Raw genomic sequence first — 20,553 nt, forward strand, 5'->3', positions numbered from 1 at the left:
GTGACGGGCGGTGGACGACCAATTCGCTCGTCAATAACGGGTGAGATGTGTACGCGTCTCATCATTCAAAAGAGACAATAACCGGAAGACAGACTGAGTGATACACAGAGAGAAGAAGAACAGACTGCGTGATATATACAAACAACAAATAGCGTGTTCCATTTTCACTCTCGTCCATCGAAAACATGTCTCGTGCGGTACTGGAGCTATCAGCCATTGGAGTGGTGCTTGTGGAGGACATTCTTCGTGCCTTCTTAAAGCGTTTGTTTACGTCCCTCACTTCCGTTTCGCTTCTCATGCACTGATTCGCTAGCTGAACAGCCAATCAGTGATTTATTTGGCCCGACTGCCCGACCCGACGCACGGCCGATTCAACATGTTGAATCGGCCGTGCGTCGGCCATGAAAGGCCAAATAAGGCGTGTCACGGCCGACGGTGCGGGACACACCAAACTGAGTTTGGGCGACAGGGCACGCTTCGTCGTCCGACTAACACCGACGGACGATTTCGGCCTGGTGTGTCCGGGCCTTTAGACGTGAAACAGGGAGGAGCTTTAGCCTCAAACTAAAGCTGCTGTGGTGTTTTAACTCCGGTGAGGATCTGGCGGTTGTTATTTTCAGCGATGAATGGGTAGGCTCGTTATCAGCTGCAGAATGAATACACGTTAACTCACTGCCTGGTCATACAGACATTGCGTTACTCACACTTGAGCTAAAGCAAAAACCATATGACCTTCTGGGGTCAGACGCTCTCAATCAGGTGAAAACACACACCTGAAATACCTCCAGCCCTGAGTAATAGGACTGCGACACACAATTGTGAAAAGCTCAACATAAATAGATGAGCTTCATTCAAATGTCTCTCACAGTTATTATGGACAAATGATGGCATCGTGGTGCTTTAGTCTGTTTTATCCAAATAATCCCTGATCTGACTCCGGTGCTGTGGCTTCTGAGTCACTTCGTTTTGTTTCCAAACTATGCTGTCACCAGAGTTCCCGTTAGAATATTTTTTTGCCGGTCAAAATGTCCGTTAAAGTTGAAATCTTCCCGACAAAATTAGAAAAGTGCCGGTCAAAGGTCTTCTTTGTTATTTATTGAGCTTTAAAACAAATTGATCGGAGAGATTTAGATTTGCCGGTCTTCAGCATATTTTACCGGTCATAGTCCGGTAATTACCGGCTAACGGGAACTCTGGCTGTCACGCTGCATCCCTTCATATTGAGGTTGCATTTCAGACGTGCAGTGTTCAAACGCTCAACATAAAACTAATGCTGCATTTAGACATAGGAACAATACAGCTCCTACAGATACACTGAGAAAGGTCCTGAGTGTACGACGACGTTCAAGGTTCAAGGTTCTTTATTGTGAAACTAACAGAGCTACAGAGTAATTATGTCGTTGAAAATCTTAGGTCACAGGGTTCTCCAACAGTGCAACACAATAATACAGATAAGCAGACAATATTTAAATATATTATATTAAAAGTAATCCAAAAAGAAAAATAGTTTTTAAAAAAGTGGAATAGTGCAGTACGAGTCTATCTACAAGTTATTGGAATGATATATTAGATAATAGATATTACTAAGTAGCAGATGAATGTTATGAAGTTGTTTTTGTCTTATTGCCTGCCGGATGAAGCTGTCTCTGAATCTCACGTGTGTTTGTTCCAGGCGGAGTCAGCGTTCATGGTGTCCAGAGGGATGGTGCGCGAGGCTCACGGCAGCCTGGAGGTTCTGCAGGTCCGTCTGAAAGAGGTCCGAGACCGCCTGGACCGGGTCTCCAGAGAAGAGGCTCACTACCTGGAGCTCGCCACGCAGGAGCACAGACTGCTGCAGGTGAGCTGAACGTGCTGACTCTGGATCAGCTCCGTCGTTCCCCCGTTTTTAGAGATGTGGGTACGGAGCAAAAGAGAGAGGGTTTTGTTTTCTGACACTTTGTGAGTCCACACCAGGGACACGTATATAAATAATGTCCTTGAACATGAGCTTGTTAATAATGTGCCCTTCTCCCCGATAGGAGGAGCGCCGTCTCCGCACGGCGTACGAGAACGCAGAGGGGTCGGAGCGGGAAAAGTTCTCCTTGTTCTCTGCGGGCGTTCGGGCGAGTCACGAGAAGGAGAGAACGAGAGCGGAGAGAACCAAGAACTGGTCCATCATCGGGTCGGTGCTCGGAGCGCTGATCGGGGTCATGGGGTCAACGTACGTCAACAGAGTCCGCCTGCAGGTGAGGAGCAACATTTATTATTCATATCTTTTTATTAAAAGTTGTAAAGGTCCGTTTATTTTATGATGCTAACGCCCGGACATATCAAGGGAGGGAAGACCTGCTCACTGTGATTACTCCAAGTTAATGAAAAACAAAATCACTTACTTTAAACGTCTCCTATCGCAAAATGCACTTTGTGATGTCTTTTATACATCAATGTGTCCCCGGTGTGTCGGGGAATAAAACCCTCTCTCTTTTCCTCCGTACCCACATCTCTAAAAACGGAGCTGATCCAGATTTGCGTCCGATATGACGTACTATCTGAAATGTCAGAAACAATGAGACGTGTTTAGGACGTAATATGGTCTGTGTTTACATTAGCATGCCTCGCTAACACTCAGAGCTAACCTGTACTGCAGAGCATGTGTGTGAAGAAGCAGGAAGTAAAAAAAGGAACTCACCTTGTGGTAAACCTGAGAGAGAAAAAGCATTTGAGCTCCATACTGTTTCAGAAATAATCGTCTTAATCACAGCAGCATTTAGCTGCATCTGAATTCTTCTGATACTCAGCATAAACTCCCCCCCCCCTCTTACGGGTCTGTTTGATACCCCTACTCTTGAGTTTATGTGAGAAAACATCTAAAGACTGATTGAGTCTAACGGCCCGTCTACACTACAGGCATCGAAAAATGCTTTCAACGCTTCGCCCATTCACTTGAATGAGGTGACGTAGAAGATTTTTAATCTTCGCCGCACTGCATTGTGGGGAGCATGGCATGGCTTTGCAAGCATCACGAGCATCTATCGGCATCAAAAGTTGAACAATGTTCAACTTTTGAGGCTCGATGCTTGGCATCAGCCAATCAAATCCCGTTTATGCAAATCCCGCCAGTGCAAGCGCAGCCAATCAAACCGCGTGCAAGCTGGGAGAGCCAGACCGCAGTTCATTTCCTCATATTCCACACAAGTGGCCTGGCGAACACTCACGCAAACGATGGCGGCAGATGGTGAGGGCCGTACTTAGTTTACGCCCAACTTCTTGAAGGCCCGCACAGACTTTCGAAACACGCTAACAAACGCTCGTTGGTCTGCGACGTCCCGGGGGAGGCGCGGGGCGTGTGGAGAAATCGCGTTAACAATTTTGCGTCATTTTGCTTGACCTCAGTAAAGATTGAGGAGGTTTGGTCGGGGCGGCGGTGTGAGTGAACAGGGTGCAGAGACGTGGTGGGGAGGAGGTACGGACCAAGGGAGGCAAACATAGGTTGTCATTTACAAGGGCCGAGCATTTCTCTGCGCGGCGCTAAACGATGAGACCATATAGCCTGAGAGGGGGGCGGTTTTTGGTGGGGTGGCCCCCCGCGGGGCGCGCGCNTCACACTGTCTTTTCATGGGCTGATCCTGTGAGAACAGCACCATCTACAGGCCTGGCATATGTACTACAGCGTCTCCAGCGCTTTCGAACGGCAATGTCCGTAGCTGTCTCCTCCTGATTGGTGGAGTTGGCCCAATAGCCGTAGCGCCACTTCTGTGACGTCATAGAAGTGTTCAAATCTGGATCAGTCTGTATCAGATCCATTGCAGCCCCTTTTTAAGAGATTTGGGTATGGAGGAAAATAGAGAGGGTTGTGTTTTCTGACACGTGAGTTCCCTGGAACACCGGGGACACATATTCATGTATAAAAGACGTACAAAAGTGCATTTTGCACGATAGGTCACCTTTAAAATAATAACCATTTGGAAATATCATTGTAAATCTTTATAGACAGGTTACAAGATTGTATTTTTCTAAGGGACAGAAAAAAGGACTTGAAATCATTTATGAAACAGGGAAAGGAGGGCTTGCCTCCTCTCCATTTACTGCAATGTAAAAGTGTGACCTCTTTAACTCCCTATCCTTAACATGAATGGAAAGTTATTGTTTTCTTTTTTCCCAATGTGTTTTCCCAGCTCACCCAGTGTCCCCAGTCAGAATACTCACCAGGCCGAGCGGCCCCGTGCCCTACCGCCTCGCCAGCATGTGCCTGGCCACGCTGTGTGCCGTCCTACTCATCTCCATCATAGCCGTCACGGCACACTGTGAGTACACACACACACACTATTTATGTTATTGCTGTGTGTATTAAAGTTAAAACAATACATTAGAAAGAAACCCTGTGGAGATTTTTGCTGAACACAGAGGAGACTTCAACATTTAGAAGCTGTAATGTGCCATTAAAGATATCCAAGTGCTAATTGAACACAGAAAAAAAGTGATGCACGTTTGAAAACTTTAGGCAAACGTTTTTATGTGGTAACAAATGCCATCTTAATGCTGGTTAGGAAAAGAACATACATCGTTTTGTGATCCCTTTTCTGTTCAAAGCCTACAAATATTTGTTTCATATTTATGTTATGTTGTGTTTTATATCTCTCAACTATGATCATTTACACATATTTCTATACACTAGTAAGTATTCATGCTAATCTAGTAAGCAAGAATACGTTTGTTTACTAATTTGAGAGCTATGAGTAAAACAAAATTATATTTCACTTTTTCTGCATTCCTTTTACCAAGGAAACAGCATTATAGTTCCTTTGTATTAACGTCATATTTATTTAATGTAATAATGTTGAGGGTATACTCCTATACTTCTACCACATGAACTGTCAACACAGTTGTTTGATAACTGTTGACAATCTAACAGCACCAGCAAACATTTCAGGATACTAGTCAGGAAGATATAATACAAAATACAATTTTGTGACACGCTTGTGATGAAAAAAAAGCAGAAGCAGTGAGTTAAAAATTGCAGAATGAACAGTTTCAGGAAAGATAAAAGAGGATCCAGTGGTTAGACCTTGGCTTGCAACATTGATTTTTCAGGAAAATTTGCCCAATGTATCCCTGATTTGTTTTTACACATACAATAAAGCGTGTGTGCGTGTTTGCTTGTGATGTTGAAATAGTCAGAAGGCTGATGAGCTGCTTTAAAGAGCCCGTTAGATTTACTGCTGCCAGCTGAGCCAGAGTGAGACTTCAGGGTGAAGTGATAAGAAGTCTGAAGTGGACATTTTCAAAGTGATACAAGTGCTGTAGATACATTAAAACACTTATACTAGGTCAAATACACAGATTACTTTTTTATTTGGATAATTTTCCCGATTTGAGAGTACATTTTCTAAGAATATACAATTAAAATGTAAGACTTTTTGGTGAAAAACGCATCTCGGGGGATAAAGAAAACACATTTTATCTTCTCTTTAACTTCATTTTTTCTCATCCATTAGGTAGAAAGTTTAAGGGAAAGTATAACTCAGTTAGTGTTAGCTGCCTGCGGCTTCATAGTCCCGCTAAAAACCAGACCAAAGAGCTGACGTTAACGGAGGTTGCATATGATTAAAATACTCTATGATGCTTTCAATCTATATTTAGTAAAAAAGAGTATAGCTAAGAATAGATAACTTCATCAAGATAGGATTCAATGCTTGCAATCTTGCAAAAATAAAGCTTTTTGTCAAGAAACTTAAACCAATACAGCTGTTGATTGAAGGAGATGTTTTCACAGCAATTTAAAATATGTATTAGAGAGGTCATTGTAATCCTCATAAACAACCTAATACTAGTTCCAAGTAGCTTTTGATATAAACTACAAATGCCAAGATAATTTTTTATAAAAGCAAATATTAGAATTTTTTTAAATGCACTCATTTATCAATGAAATAGTGTGTGTTTTTTCAATAGCTTTCAGAGGACATTGACAAAGTAAAAGGACTAACTGTTACTGGTATTATATATTTACAATCGTTTTTGACTTTTTACACTTTTGGTACAGTAGAAATCATTTATCTGGACAGTGTTCTTGAACGTTGAATAAAGGCCATATTTAGAAAAGATTGTCCACCTACCCATAATTCCTGATGGCTGGCCTTAAACACCCCAATTAGGAAAATACATCCGTGTGGCGCACCGTAGTCTTGTTGGGTGTGAATTTTCTTCTAAAATCCTTCCTTAATGTGAATTGATTACATGAACTATATGTATGAACCAGCAGTCCATCATTCCATATGTTCCACAGATAAGAACAAGCTGCAGGGCGGGGGTGAGGCGACCGCAGAGGTGCAGAAGCAGACGCAGGGCGCAAACGTGTCGGCTCTCACCGCCTCCATCAGCAAACTGGAGCAGGAGAAAAACCAGCTGCAGAAAGAGAAGGACGAGCTGCTGGCCAAACTGGCTACCAAGACGTACACTAAAGGTAGTTCCATCAGGAAAGACTTCATTATTTGGTTTAAAGAACATTTATTGACACATGCGACATATGATAAATGTTAAAAGTCATAGACCCCGATCCTAAAATTGTATATCTAAAGGGGGAAATTCAGCCGTGAGCATATAGGAACCCCGTGGTCTAGACACTTGGTATTGCAATTTGTTGAAGATCTGGATTTGATGAGGAGAAAGGATGAAGAGGAGGTGTGATGAGGTCTTTAGATTAGCTCTCCTGGCACTGGATGCAATGAAAGGAGGTGGATGAGGTGGAGGCGGCAGCATGAACACCTGAAATCACAGCTGACTGCAGGAGAGTGGAGAACCATTTTAAAGTTTTGACTCCGAACTAGAATTTTCACCGTTATTAACTTGTGTTATGTCTTCACATGTAGGCCTACGTTATAAGTTTTAGCTATAGGCTGTTGCTGAGTAACACAAAAGTAATGTAAAGAGTAATGTAACTTTATGTAGAGAGTAAAGAAATAAAGTAATATATTACTTTTTTTTAAAGTAATGAGTAATGTGTAATACATTCTTTTTTTTTATTAACGACCCTAACACTGCTGGAGATTGAGGTGAAATGCAATAGGTTAAAGAGAACACCCGGGATGAGCCGACAGCTGCGGGGGGAATGAATATATACCCAGTCTTCCTGAAAGAACTTGCGCTGTGCTTCATACTGTATGGCTCCATAGGTATCAATAAGTCTCATTCCTGTAGAACTTGGGCACATTCTATCGAGTTACTATTAGAGAAGTGTGCATTTGTTCTGCTTCCTTGATGCCTAATCTCTCTCTTTCTCATCAGCTCCTGAGGTGATACAACCGACAACAAAGGCCCCTTTCGTCTGCCCCGTGGACTGGCATCTCTTCAACAGCAGCTGTTACTTCATCTCGAGAACCACAAGGGATTGGCCCGAGAGCCAGTCCTTCTGCCAGAGCAAAGGAGCTCACCTGGCCATCATCCACACAGCAGAGGAGCAGGTAGAGCTGCACGGTCACAACACTGCCAAGGGTCCTGAGGAAGGCCATTACATTTTGCTTACGGGATAAAACACAATGGAATTGAAGGTTAAAGGATCGTGTTAATCTATACATATCTTACAATCAACAAATCCCCCCAAAAAAACATCAATGTGTTAACCGGTCTCTAAGAACTTTCAGACTTTCTGTCTGTGGCTCTCAGCTCCAAGCTCGATGTTTCCAACAATGTTAATATTTAAAACTCTTCACAAATATATTATGTATTTTTTATTTTCTTAAGGTTTCTTAAATTACTAAAACTTTAGTACATTTGTTTGGGACTATTTTCATTCATATTTTTAGGGGGGCATATAAATTCACATTTGATGCTCTTGCAAGTATTTAGCATTTCTCTTTTGGGATATGTTAAATATAAATATACTATAATATCACAAGTCTAAAAAAACACAATCATTTAATTCAATTTAGGCGTCCTCCTCTATCAACATCCTGTCTGGTGATATATTAAAGATATGGATGAGTTGTCTCTCTAACATAGAAACACAATAAAGGAATGTGTTCCTTGAATATAATTGTACGTATATAAACAGTGTTGATCTTGAAGAAGGGACCAGCACCTCATCTGAACCCTTGGTGTGGGAACTATTTCAACATCTCCTTGTGTGTGTTTCTTCTCAGACGTTTGTGTGGAATCTTCTTCCCAGAGGTCATTGGAATGCCTTCTGGTTTGGGATCAGTGACGAGCACACGGAGGATACGTGGAAATGGGCGGATGGCACCCCGCTGGTTGGAGGGTAGGTCAAAACCTTTTTCATTTTTTTCTTTTTCATTTTCTGGCATTCAGTATGGCTAGGCCTCGTTAAGCCTTGTTAGGACTGGCTCACTTTATGCTGCGTTTCCATTACAGTTTAGTAGCTGGGGTAGTATCTATAGTAACGCAGTGTAGGCGGAGCCGTGACGTCATCTTCAATGAGAACCACTGAAAAACAACATAAGCCGTTAGCTGTTAGCACTCAAGCACACAGCTCCTCATATCTGTTCAGAAACTAGACAAAAGTTAAACAAGTACAAACCACAGATTGTCTGTGTCATGGCGAATACAGTCGCTGGTTTATTTATGTCTGTATAGGCCGTTGTTGTGAGTGTGGACGGTCGGAGCAAATACAACGTTAGCTTAGCCAATCTCCAGAAAACACGCATTTTAAAAAGGTTTTTCGCCTGCCGTATGTCTGCAGACTTCTCAAAGCATTAATTCATGGTTTTTACTAACCGGTGGAAATGCAACCAAAAACGAGCCGGGCACGCTTAAAGCGAGCTCCCCGCTGTAGTGGAAATGCGCCATTAGATTCAATGCAGAGTTCTTGGTTTTTTTCCCGTTAATTATCTGGTTTTAAATTCTAGACCAGGAGTGTCGAAACTTTTTTCACTGAGGGCCACATACAGAAAAATATACCAAGGGCTGGGCCCCTGACTCGAGGTGAGGTATATTTCCTCATAAATTAAGTTATAAGTTGGTCAAATCAATCGAATGTAGGTAATGCATGATTGATACTTGAATATGCTTAAAGAAACAAACAGCCTAAATCACAGCTCTCCAGACGGTTTTTATTTATTTCTTACAAAAAGTGTTGACAGCCCATTCCTCAAAACAGAAGCCTCAGATTTTTTATAATAAGGGGAAATATGGAGGATATATTTCAAGCTTGTTATGTAAATAAGTTATTAAGCTTTTTTTTATCAACTAACATTTGTTTGAAAATGTTTTTTGTCTTTGATTTACTGAATTTATTTGAAAAGTAGTCTTTATTAACTACCGTGTAATATTTTTGTACATATCTAGTACAATATAAGACAAGCACAAGTTTCTTGTATGGGCCATCTTCCATTATACTTTTAGAATTAGTTGCGGGTCGCAGTTGTGCCCCGGGCCGTAGTTTGGAAACCCTTGTAATCTAGACTCAGCCTTCACGAACATCTGGAAACATCGCTACGCATTGAATAAAAAACAAAACATCTTTAAACCTTCTTGTTGGTCGATTTCTAAACAATAGTCAAAGTACATGCTGTGAATACAGATATCATATATTAAACAATTGGTCAGTGCCTATACTTTAATATAGTATGAGGGACATAAGGAGTTGAATAAGCATGACGTAAAAAATAAAACACATATCAAATTAAGTGTGCAAAATACACAAAAGCGTAATTCAAAGTGAAAAGTTGAAGAGTTGTTATAAAAGATGTGACAGGATGTGAATGTAGCCTTGACACATGTTGAAGATTTAGGCTCATGGAGGCATGATTAGCAGTTGATCAGAGCCCAACCTTTGAGTTCTCCGTCTGGATCCACACAGTATGTGATACACACAAACTAAGACAAACAACCACAATCAGATTAACGGACCTTTGGACCTCTGCTGAGCACTGACCTCTCGCATGCCTACGCACTTTGGAGTAGTTTGTGTTGCCTGCAAGCTGCACAGTGACTGTGGTTGTTATTGTGGACAGGAAAGGGGAAGTAGAATATTTTCTTGTTTCAGTGGAAAATCATCCCTTCGGGTCAGGACATTTTCTAAAAAAGGAAGTAAAGTTCCTGGACTCCAAAAAAAGTTTGGAAAACAACTTTTCTTAATATAGGGCCAACCCTAGTCATTGTCGGTTTGTATTTCTTTTTTCTTTCTGAAGGGGCCCTATTATGCTTTTGGGGGTTTTCTCTTTCCTGTATTGTGTTTTGTTCGTTTTTGTGCATGTAAATGGTCTGCAATGACTACAATCATCATAATTCAGATGTAACAGTGTGATGCAGAGGTTACAGATGGTACAGAAACAATGCAGTCTTAAAGGTTCTTAATGTCCGAAGTGAGGTAGCAGCTGTAGGGAGACAGGATCGTGTCCGCCTGCTGACTGCAAACAGCAGCTCTGAGGAGCGTTATGTAACTGCTGCAGGGGGCTGCACTGCATGTGACCCTGACCTCTGACTGTTCAATGGAAAACAAATCTGTCAGAGCGTGGAAGGAAACCGTTTTGCTTTAAAATGCAAAGCCATCTTAATCTTCTATTATGTCTTGGACCAGTGTTGATATTCTGTGACTTTTTTTGTGCCAACTCAGCATGTTTTTTAATAATCATCAATCAGATGATTATTAAAAAACATGTTCAGTCATTTTCAAAATGAGGAAGAGAAATCATCTCTTCCTCATTTTGAAAATGACTAACCTTTTATCATACCTCTTTCGGCCCCTAGCATCCCTCAACATCCTCCTTTCCTGCTGAGATGTTTCTTTTTCTCGTGTTTTTCTGGCTGGAATCTGTGTAATACATAACCTTTTTCCTTCAATCTTGAGCCACTTTTCCCGCGTCTGCCGCTTTTATGTTTTTCTGCTGACAGCTTTTCTGGATAGATTTGTGTTAAATTCTGTGGAATTACTATGTGTTTTTTTCTTCATGGGCACTGCCTGACAGGAACAATGAAGCGCTACACATCTCCACATCTCTTCTTTCAACGTTGCTTTATAAAAGACAAATGACTTTTAAACAGCAATTTAACAACTTCCGCTGCATTCATGTATTCTGTAAAGTTGTGCACAGAGCCTTGCGATGAAAACAGCTGGATGGTTTTGTTTTATGGTTACCTTCCTGCTAACTTGTGCCGCTAAAGATGGCTGTCCTCTGATCCAATCGAGTTTGCCGCTCTCTCCGTAGAAATACAATGGTAGCGTCAGAGCAGAGCCATTTAACTGGTTGTGTTTATGGATTCCTTTTAACATATTGTTGACCACAGTGCTTTTTGTCTTGTTTTCTTTCTACATACTAGTTTTTGGGAGGATGGCGAGCCCAACAACCACATCAACGAGGACTGTGGCTACATTGTGAAAACACAAGTGATGGAACGGGTAGCGATCCGCAGCTGGTACGACGCTCCCTGCACCATGTACTGGCCGTTCATCTGTGAGAAAGAGATGGTCGCAGGCGCCAGTACCGCTATGCCACACTGACACAACAACACCACTCTGGTCGTTCGGGAAACAAGTTGACCATTTTGAGTTTCTCAACTGCACCCTTTGCATCTTAAACCCTTATTAGTTCTGACACAATCAAGTCTGATATTTTAACACATGTTTACAGGAGAAACATGAGAGTAATGAAATGTCTTGTTTTTTTTATTTCTTAATTTGGAACATAGGCAAGGGTGGTCCTATCTGTACGAAATAGCCCTTAAAAGTGTCCTTGAAATGGGTTTACAGTAGTACGAAGAAAATGAAAAGCAGCTGTGATCTGTTGCAGTTACCTTAAAAGCTTTTTTCAAACTGATTTGAATCTTTACATATTCCATGATTTTTCTGGTCAATACAATACATAATTTAAAAGAATGTAAATGTGATTATTATAGGCTTATTACTTTTTAGGTCTGTAGAACTCAAATAAACTAGAAAGCTGAGAGAGAGCTGACCTCTGCCAAGGTCATTTCCATTGGTAAGAACAAATCTGATCCGCTCAGAAATGTAACAGGTTCTTCCTTGGCCGATGCTACACCAAGCTTTGTGACAATCAGTCAAGTGGTTTCTTCCTGCTGATCAACAGACAAACAAATCAAAACAAACTCACAAATGACTTCCTTGAAGAAGGAAATAAACAAAAAAGAAGTAATGGATTGTATACAATAGATTGTAGGACCTGACATCAGGTCAGCTAATAAATCCAGTTGTGATTGAAAACCTTTTGATTAACTGTGAACTAGAATGTATTTTAGAGGCAACACAGTAAGAGAAAATGCTTTCTGCTGCAATATGCTCTGCCAATTGATCTGTCAACCAGTATCAGGAGTATCAGATTATAATGTAAATGTTCTCCTGATATTAAATCATCTTTTAATACATTCTAATCATCTAGAATGTATTCAAAAGTAGAAATGCTAAGCTGGAAGTCAGTGGCTGTTTCTGAAGCCTCGGAGCAGAACTGTGATGCTGCCATTACTTATACTACCAAAGGTGTTACCTATCAGTGCCTAATACCACTTAAATCATATTATATTCTTATATTACTTTTTTCTATAGATCAGGAATTCAAGATTGATTTTTCTTTATATTTCAAATGGGTTTTATTAGCAATACATAATGTTTATAATAGATTTATATTTGCTGTACATATTGCGAGTGTCATGACGTTGATTGTGAATCAGTATGATTGTGTGATGCGATGTGTTCGCTTTCATTTTAGAAGTGGAAGGGTCAAAACATGTAAGCTGCTTTGTTGATGGAAACGTTTTAATTGTTAATCAAATATTTGACATTATGCAGAAAAGTGTCCTGTGGATCTTGTAAATAAATATGAAAGATAATTGTTTTGTATCTTAATTTCTCAGGTTGTATAACTTGTGCAATTCTCATCATGAAAAACACAAATGTATGTTGATTAAAAAAACGTTACTTTGCTATGGATTTGCAGTATCAAATTTGCATTACATGTTGCTCAAAATGTTAGTGATAGTTATTATTATTTAAGTACTGAATAATTGTTTTACTGTTGCCCTTTATCTTTCCTAATCTTCATTTGTTTGCACTAAACTGCTGTAATAGTGAAATTAAGTATTCAATCTATAATGTGCGAACCTTCGGAGAAAAAAGGAGGAATACAGAGGTTGTTAAATTGTATTTAAAATTGATATTCAACATGATTACTCCTTAAAATATGGTTTACTGACAGGGCTAAACACGATACATCGGCCCAAAAAACTTCCATTAGGAGAAACGTGCTGCAGTTTCTAAAACAGTAAAGAAAGAAATGTGCCATAACACATGCAAATGAAGAAACATCTTCACCAATTGGAAGAAACATGAGCATCGTTTTTTACAAAAGACACTGTAAATAGACAACTCTGCAAGAAGCTAAAAACACAACTGCAACATGGACACAGCTGGGACTGGAGCACTTGTTGAACTTCGGGAAAATACACACAGTTATTCACTTGTGTATAAATCTATATTAGCATGTGTGCAGACACAAACTCCTACAAAAAGCTGATTGATACTTCCTTTTCAGTAATTCCAAAGATGCCCAAAGATTTAATTAGTAATTATTTTGTTGATTTCTTGAAACTCCTAAACAGCCAATCAGAGGTAGGAGAAGTAATCAAATATTATACTTGAGTAAAAATAGAAGTACCAGAGTGCAGTAACTGTTACAAGTAAAACTCCTGCATTCAACATTTTACTCAAATAAAAGTACAACAGTGTTGGCATCAAAATATACTTAAAGTACCAACAGTCATTGTGCAGATTTATCCCTTTCAGAATAATATATATGATATTACAGTGTTCTCAAAGCTGGTAAAGGTGCAGCTAGTTGTAATGACTTTGTATACTGCAGGGTAGCTTTTTGAATTTACTCCAGGTGTAACTAAAGTCGGATTTAACCTGTTAGACCCCAAGCCTGTTTTTCAGGTTTCAGGCTCGAAAATGACATTCCCAGAACAAATGACCATATCTTCCCTTCTAAAAGGGTTAACTTAATAATCTTTTTTCTCAAAGTAATGATAAACCTGTGAACTGGATGTAGAAAAGTCAGAATCAATATAGATGTTTTTTATTTTAAAGAAAATTCAGATTGAACATGGTAAAAAACTGTAAATTATAGTGCGTCCGTCCAAAACATATGTGGTACTTATAGTGAGAACTAAGCTTGGATGATGGATTAGTAGACTAAAAGATTTAGGAATCCAAAGTACAACAGATAATAAGTACCCTGTATCAAGATTGATGCAAAACAAGTGATATTTGACCTTTTTAGACAGATTTAGCAAAAAAAACCTCTTCTGGGGCCATTTGGGTGGATTTTCCCTAAAAAGGTCAAATATCACTTGTTTTGCATCAATCTTGATACAGGGTACNAGCGGGTAATATTTACCTCATAGAAAATGCAGCGTAAACATGACGTGTTGCTATAGCAACGCTTTTTGTCTACTGCGGTTCCTCATACACCGGTGGTCAGGGAAGCCGTCCGACTGAAGAAGGAGGCCTTCAGGGATTTGTTATCCCGGGGGACTCCCGAGGCAGTTGCAAGGTACCGACAGGCCCGAAGGGCAGCAGCCTCAGCCGTGGCCGAGGCAAAGCAGCGGGTGTGGGAGAAGTTCGGAGAAGACATGGAAAAGGACTTTCGGGTGGCACCAAAGTTGTTCTGAAAAACTGTCCGACACCTCAGGAGGGGGAAGCAGGGAACCATCCAAGCTGTGTACAGTAAGGATGGGACGTTGTTGACCTCAACTGATGGAGTGTTAGGGCGTTGGAATGAACACTTTGAGGAACTCCTGAACCCGACAACTCCGCCCTCTATGTTAGAGGCAGAGCTGGAGTATGACGGGGGATCGACACCAANGTAAATATTACCCGCTGGCGGATATGGGTATAAATGGCAATTTATTTGGCGATTTTTTTTCAATCTGACTTCCTATTGACAATTGTTAACAACAGAGGGTGCTATATAACACACTTTCAGGAAAAGTCACGGAATGGGAGACTTTAATATGTTATGGAAAAAAAGTTACATACAATCAAAAAACAGCTGCGGGTAAAATTGACCCGTTGGCGGTTCTAGTGTTAAGGTAGGGTTAATGTTGCTCTCAAAGTGCACCAGATTGATGCTTTTAACTTCAATATTTATTCCCGGGGGAGCATGCCCCCGGACCCCCCTAGAGGAGGCGACGACCCCTCTAAAGGATGTCCGGTCGACCCCCCACTTGTAAAAAAATAGCACTTTACCCCTGCACCCCCCAACAACTCCTGGGCTAAGCCCCGGATCTCCTACAATCCTAAATCCGCCACTGCTCTGGCCCCCCTTGTTCGATTTTAACATGTGACATCTCTTCCTGACCGTAAGAGCCAATAGAATCGTAGGGAAATCGTCCCATAGACTCTGCACATGCAATCTTGTTGCAGAGCGTAGGAATATAATGCTCTGATTTCTGGAAACGGAAAAGCAGTTTTTATTGCTTATGGATTATCAGAACATTTCAAAGGGGACACAGACACATTGGATTAACCTACAGTATGGATTAACTACACCATCGTTTTAATCGTTTTAATGCCATTGAAGACCAGTTTTGACCAGAAAAAGACCAAGGTAAGCCATGTTAGCGTTTTGGGCTACCTAGCGCCACATGTTTTGATGTAGGTTTTTGTTATTTTCTCCGCGAATTTGTAATCTTTGAGTGTTGAGGTCGATACCAATAGATTCTGTGTCTCCTTACGATCATAAACAATGTGTTGGATGTGCAGCTAGGATAAGTAATGAGGGTGCTAGGAGCGATTTTCAGTGCAGTAATAGGTTAGCATTTTTCGCTCGGGGCTAATTCAGAGGGTCACTGTTAGCATTTTAAATGAAAAAGATCAGTTAAATTAGTTTTTTTCCGTTATATGGATATAAAACATTCATAGTTTATTAAATATGAAGGTTCCTTAGACGTTGTTTCCTGCAAATTACGCGATTTCGGCCCCAGATACGGGTCCGTGGGGCTCAAGAGGGGTTGATTATATTTCAAATCATTAATCCAAATCTGTCAAGTAATTTACCATTCACCTCTGAATTGTAGTAGAGTAGAAGTATAAAGTAGCAGCAAATTTAAATACTCAAGTAAAGTACAAGTATCTCAAACGTGTACTTAAGTACATTACTTGAGTACATTAATTACTTAGTAACTTCCCACCTCTGTAGCCAATAGAGTGGCGAAGTCACGCCCATCTGCTTCCGGTCCATGGGACCTTATTTCGGAAAAATTATGCATTGAAGTCAATGAAGAGAGAAAACTTATCTTTCCATCCCATTTTAATTGTGCCATGAATTACACATATGATGTTTGTCAATCTTAAAAAATAATTTCCATGTCAAAAAAGTCACAGTTTGTCGTAAAACTGTTGAAATATAAGACTATGAAAAATATTCAACTAGAAAGACTACAAATCCCAGAGTCGCGTAAGTGATGTCACCATTGTTTTCCTCCACTAAGAGATAGCTAGGATTAGCTAAAATAAGATAACTTTAACAAGATGCCTGTGTGCTTAGTACCAGGTTGTTATCATACCAGCAATGGGTCTTGCTCGTTCTTTCGCTTCCCGTCTGATGAAAGGATCAGGAGTAGCTGGATCAAGTTAGCTAACTAGCTAGTAGCTAGCAAGTTAGTTAGCATTACAGCCTTGTCATTTTTATTAGCCTTAACATGAAGTAACATTAAGTAACCCAACATGTTAAACAGTAAGAGTAGTAGTCATATTTCGTGAACCCTTTGAAGAGTACTGTCACCGGTGTAATACACAATTTAAGCCCAGGGGAGAAATGCTAACGCTAACGCTAGCATCGGCGATCGCCGATCTTTTCTACTTCATGCTATCTGATAGCATGAAGTAGAAAAGATCGGCGATCGCCGATGCTAGCGTTAGCGTTAGCATTTCTCCCCTGGGCTTAAATTGTGTATTACACCGGTGACAGTACNAGCTGTTTGCTTCTAGGTCGTTTTGACCATGTATATCACTTGATGCATAATAATGTCTGAACAGCTGAGCTCCGTTATTAGTCTACCTGTGGTCAAAAGTACAAACAAGAAAGCCAACAGGCAATCATTCATTTATATTTTGCTTTAATCTTTGTAGCATTTTGTTAATGGAAAGCCTACTGCCGACTTCCCTAATCCTGCTGCACAAGTGGGCACCCCGACCCCCACAAAGGAACAACAAGGTGGATGCAGAAAGCCACCAAGGAAACGGTAGTTAACTTTAGACAAACTACAACATTTAATGCCTCTTGTTATTGTATTGTTTTATTCCAAAATAATAATAATAATTCCGTCGAATTTGACATACAGCTCATGTGGTTTTTCACTCTTGCACTGCGACCTGTATGCAAGTGCCTCTATTGATGTTGTGCCTCCCTCTTTTCTAATGTTTATACTGTGGATATAACCCTCCATAGCGTATTGTAGCCCCTTTTGTCGGGACCTGGAGGATATTGCTGCGTTATTGCTCCAAAATGAGTCTGTTAAGGCGACTCCGACGTTACGGAGACCCTCCATTATGGCTTTGTTTAACGCATCTGGCTCTCAGCTTGTCGGACTAGCAACAGTAACCAAGGGGGGGCGTGGCTTTGCGAAAGGTCAATTGCAAGGACTATTGATAATTAACAGAGAGACATCAGGGGCCTCCTCTTGGTATCTGCTAGGCAGAAGTCACTCCATGCAGAAATCACAAGTTTAACACACATTCTATATAAGGTGACATTAAAATGAATATACCAGAAATACACTATATCAAACTTTCTGCCTCCCTCAAAATGCGCTATACAGGCCTGAAATAAGGTCTGTGGTTAACACAAGCTGAAGAGATTTGCACGTTTTGTTCTCCAACACAAAATAAAAGTAAAAACTCCACTTATGAATCCCTGAAGCGCAGCCATGTGACTTTGATATAGTTCGTTTATAGCAATACGTTAGCTTCTTATTGCTGCCAGTTGCACTTATGGTTAAAAAATCTAAGATGTGTGTTAATAAAATCAAAGTTTATTTATAAAGCACATTTAAAAGCGATTTTTGGTCAGGCCAGAGTGCTGTACATGTAATAAATACTACAATCACATAAAAACACATTACTACAATCACGATTAAAGACAATAAATTACAACAGATATATAAAAAACACAGGGAAAAGTCAGGAGTCGTGCTCCGCTCTGACTAAAAGGCCAGGGAGAAGAATTGTGTTTTAAGAGCAGATTAAAAAAACCCTAGGGTCTGGGCCGACCTCACATAGAGGGGCAGAGTGTTCCAGAGCCTAGGGCCAGCTGCTGCGAAGGCTCGGTGCCCTCGGGTTTTGAGCCTGGTCTTGGGCACTATCAGCAGCAGCTGGTCAGCAGAACTTAAAGTTCTGGCTGGGGTGTAGCGCTGGAGGAGTTCAGCTATATAGACAGGAGCCAGCCCATTTAGTGCTTTAAAAACAAATAAAAGGAGTTTAAAATCAATTCCGAACCGAATTGGAAGCCAGTGCAGTGAGGCCAGAATTGAGGTGATGTGGTCACGCTTTTTGTGGCCAGTGAGTAGACGTGCAGCTGCGTTCTGCACTAGCTGCAGGCGTTTAATTGACGCCTGGTCCATACCCAGGTACAGAGCGTTGCTTTAGTCCAACCTCGAGGTAACAAAGGCGTTAATAACCCTTTCCAGGTCGATTATCCTGCTGTAGAAAACATGTTAACATAAACGTGCGTTGGCCCAAGCTTATTTTCTTCCAAATACGGAATCCAATAAGATTGCTTTTTGTCGCGGGAACCATGACGATTCTAACCTCTGGGTTTGGCCTGCAAAAACAAGTTATCACTGCACCCCTTTTTTGAGACTTGTTTTAACAAAGTGCATTGACATAAAAAAGATTATAAAGGTGTTCTAATTTACAAAAGAGAAACACACCAAATACATATTTGAGAAATAATACCACATACGTATAGAAAAGCTGAACATCCCCAAATACACAATATTTTGGGTATGTGTGGACGTTTTTTTTCTTTTTCTGTATACCTTTAAAATAATAAAGTTGCAATTGTTCTTCCTAAAAAAGGTTTAAGAAGAACAATCTAATAACCTCAGGGGGACTAGCTTTCCAAGGTAGAACAGGTCAAAGTTTTGGCATACATTTGTTCTAAGAAAAAATCCCTCCTATATTTGTATGTACAATCATTTTCTTCTTGTACATTAGCCGTATTAGAGTTAATCCTAACATCAAATTAATAGATGAATTTCCTTTTATTTCCTTAATTCTTACAAGAAGGACTTTCAAATGCAGTAGCCTGATTTGGTTTCCAAAACACAACAATAATAGCTGAAAGCCTGTTGACCCTGTATATGTCTGTGTGATCTGCAAATACATCTATTTTGTTCTATTCAAGCACAAAAACTTTCTCATGTAAATATTCAATTGGCTGAAAAACATCTAACTCATTTATCATGAAGAATGTAATTGTTTCCTTCTCTTCCATTGTGCTGTCTTTAAATGTGACCTGCAGGCTCCCATTTATTTAACAGTTTGACTGCCACCTGCTGCTGGGCAACAACAACAACAACAACAATCACAAAAAGGAAACATTAGAGGAGACTTTACACACCCTCAAATCATGTTTCATGAAGATGAGTTCTTTTATTCATTTATCGAATTAAGTCCCACTTCACAATCATACTCATTAGTATTCATTGCATAATCTTCAAATGTGTTTTCTTTTAAATATATAGTGGCGAAGTCCCTCCCCTTCCGGGGGAGCTCCATTGGACCTTCTTTCGCAAAAATTATGTATTGAAGTCAATGGAGAGAGAAAGATTATCTTTCGATCCCTTTTGAATTGTGCCACGAATTACACAGTTTGTCAATTTAAAAGATAATTTTGCAAGTCAAAAAAATTAAAATGTGTCGTAAAACTGTGAAGTAACACATTTGTTTGTGTGAAACGCTGAATGAACTACATCTCCGGTCCAGCAGAACAACACACGTCACCAAGATGGCCGTCACTACTGTCTTGTCAACAAAAGGATTGACTACCCTCACTATCACCACAATGAAACACGTCCAGAAGAATGTCATGCAAAGCTGCCTGCCCGCCTGCCTTCCTTTGATTCTCTCTGAACTGCCTGGTCTTTTTAATGTTTAATGTCAACCATTTGTGCAGATAGCGTGAAGTAGAAAAGATCGCAGATGCTAATGTAGCGTTAGCATTTCTCCCCCGGGCTTAAATTGTGTATTATAGAATGATCCCCCCGGTGTGACAGTACTCTTCAAAGGGTTCACGAAATATGACTACTACTCTTACTGTTTAACATGTTGGGTTACTTAATGTTACTTCATGTTAAGGCTAATAAAAATGACAAGGCTGTAATGCTAACTAACGTGCTAGCTACTAGCTAGGTAGCTAACTTGATCCAACTTGATCAAATCTTGAACTTGATCCTTGATCCTGGTCCTTTCATCAGACGAGAAGCGAAAGAACTGAGGTTACCTACTGTAACCCCAGCTTCTATGAGTAAATGGCGCAGCCCTCTAAGGCTATCGCTATTGGGTAATCCCCCTGCGCCCCCGCGCAGCACTGAACACTTGTAGTCCAC

General features: G+C 40.5%; 2 protein-coding genes across 4 annotated transcripts in view; one reads left to right on the forward strand and one right to left on the reverse strand.

The window, feature by feature from the left end:
• The window catches only part of tma7 (translation machinery associated 7 homolog), a 38,460-nt gene that overhangs the window by 13,587 nt on the left and 4,320 nt on the right, over positions 1-20,553 (reverse strand). The gene's annotated exons all lie outside the window — the stretch shown is intronic.
• ccdc51 (coiled-coil domain containing 51) overlaps positions 1,666-20,553 on the forward strand; it is a 72,239-nt gene continuing 53,351 nt past the window's right edge. For both annotated transcript variants that reach the window (XR_797972.1, XM_010767350.1), the window contains exons 1-2: positions 1,666-1,837; positions 2,019-2,225. Coding sequence is in view for 1 of the 2 variants with exons in the window: in XM_010767350.1 (XP_010765652.1) it covers positions 1,688-1,837; positions 2,019-2,225 (357 nt within the window). In the remaining variant the exon portion in view is untranslated. The remainder of the gene's footprint in view (positions 1,838-2,018; positions 2,226-20,553) is intronic.

This window comes from Notothenia coriiceps, unplaced genomic scaffold, assembly GCF_000735185.1.
Source record: "Notothenia coriiceps isolate Sejong01 unplaced genomic scaffold, NC01 NC01_scaffold00000339, whole genome shotgun sequence".
Lineage (NCBI taxonomy): Eukaryota > Metazoa > Chordata > Actinopteri > Perciformes > Nototheniidae > Notothenia > Notothenia coriiceps.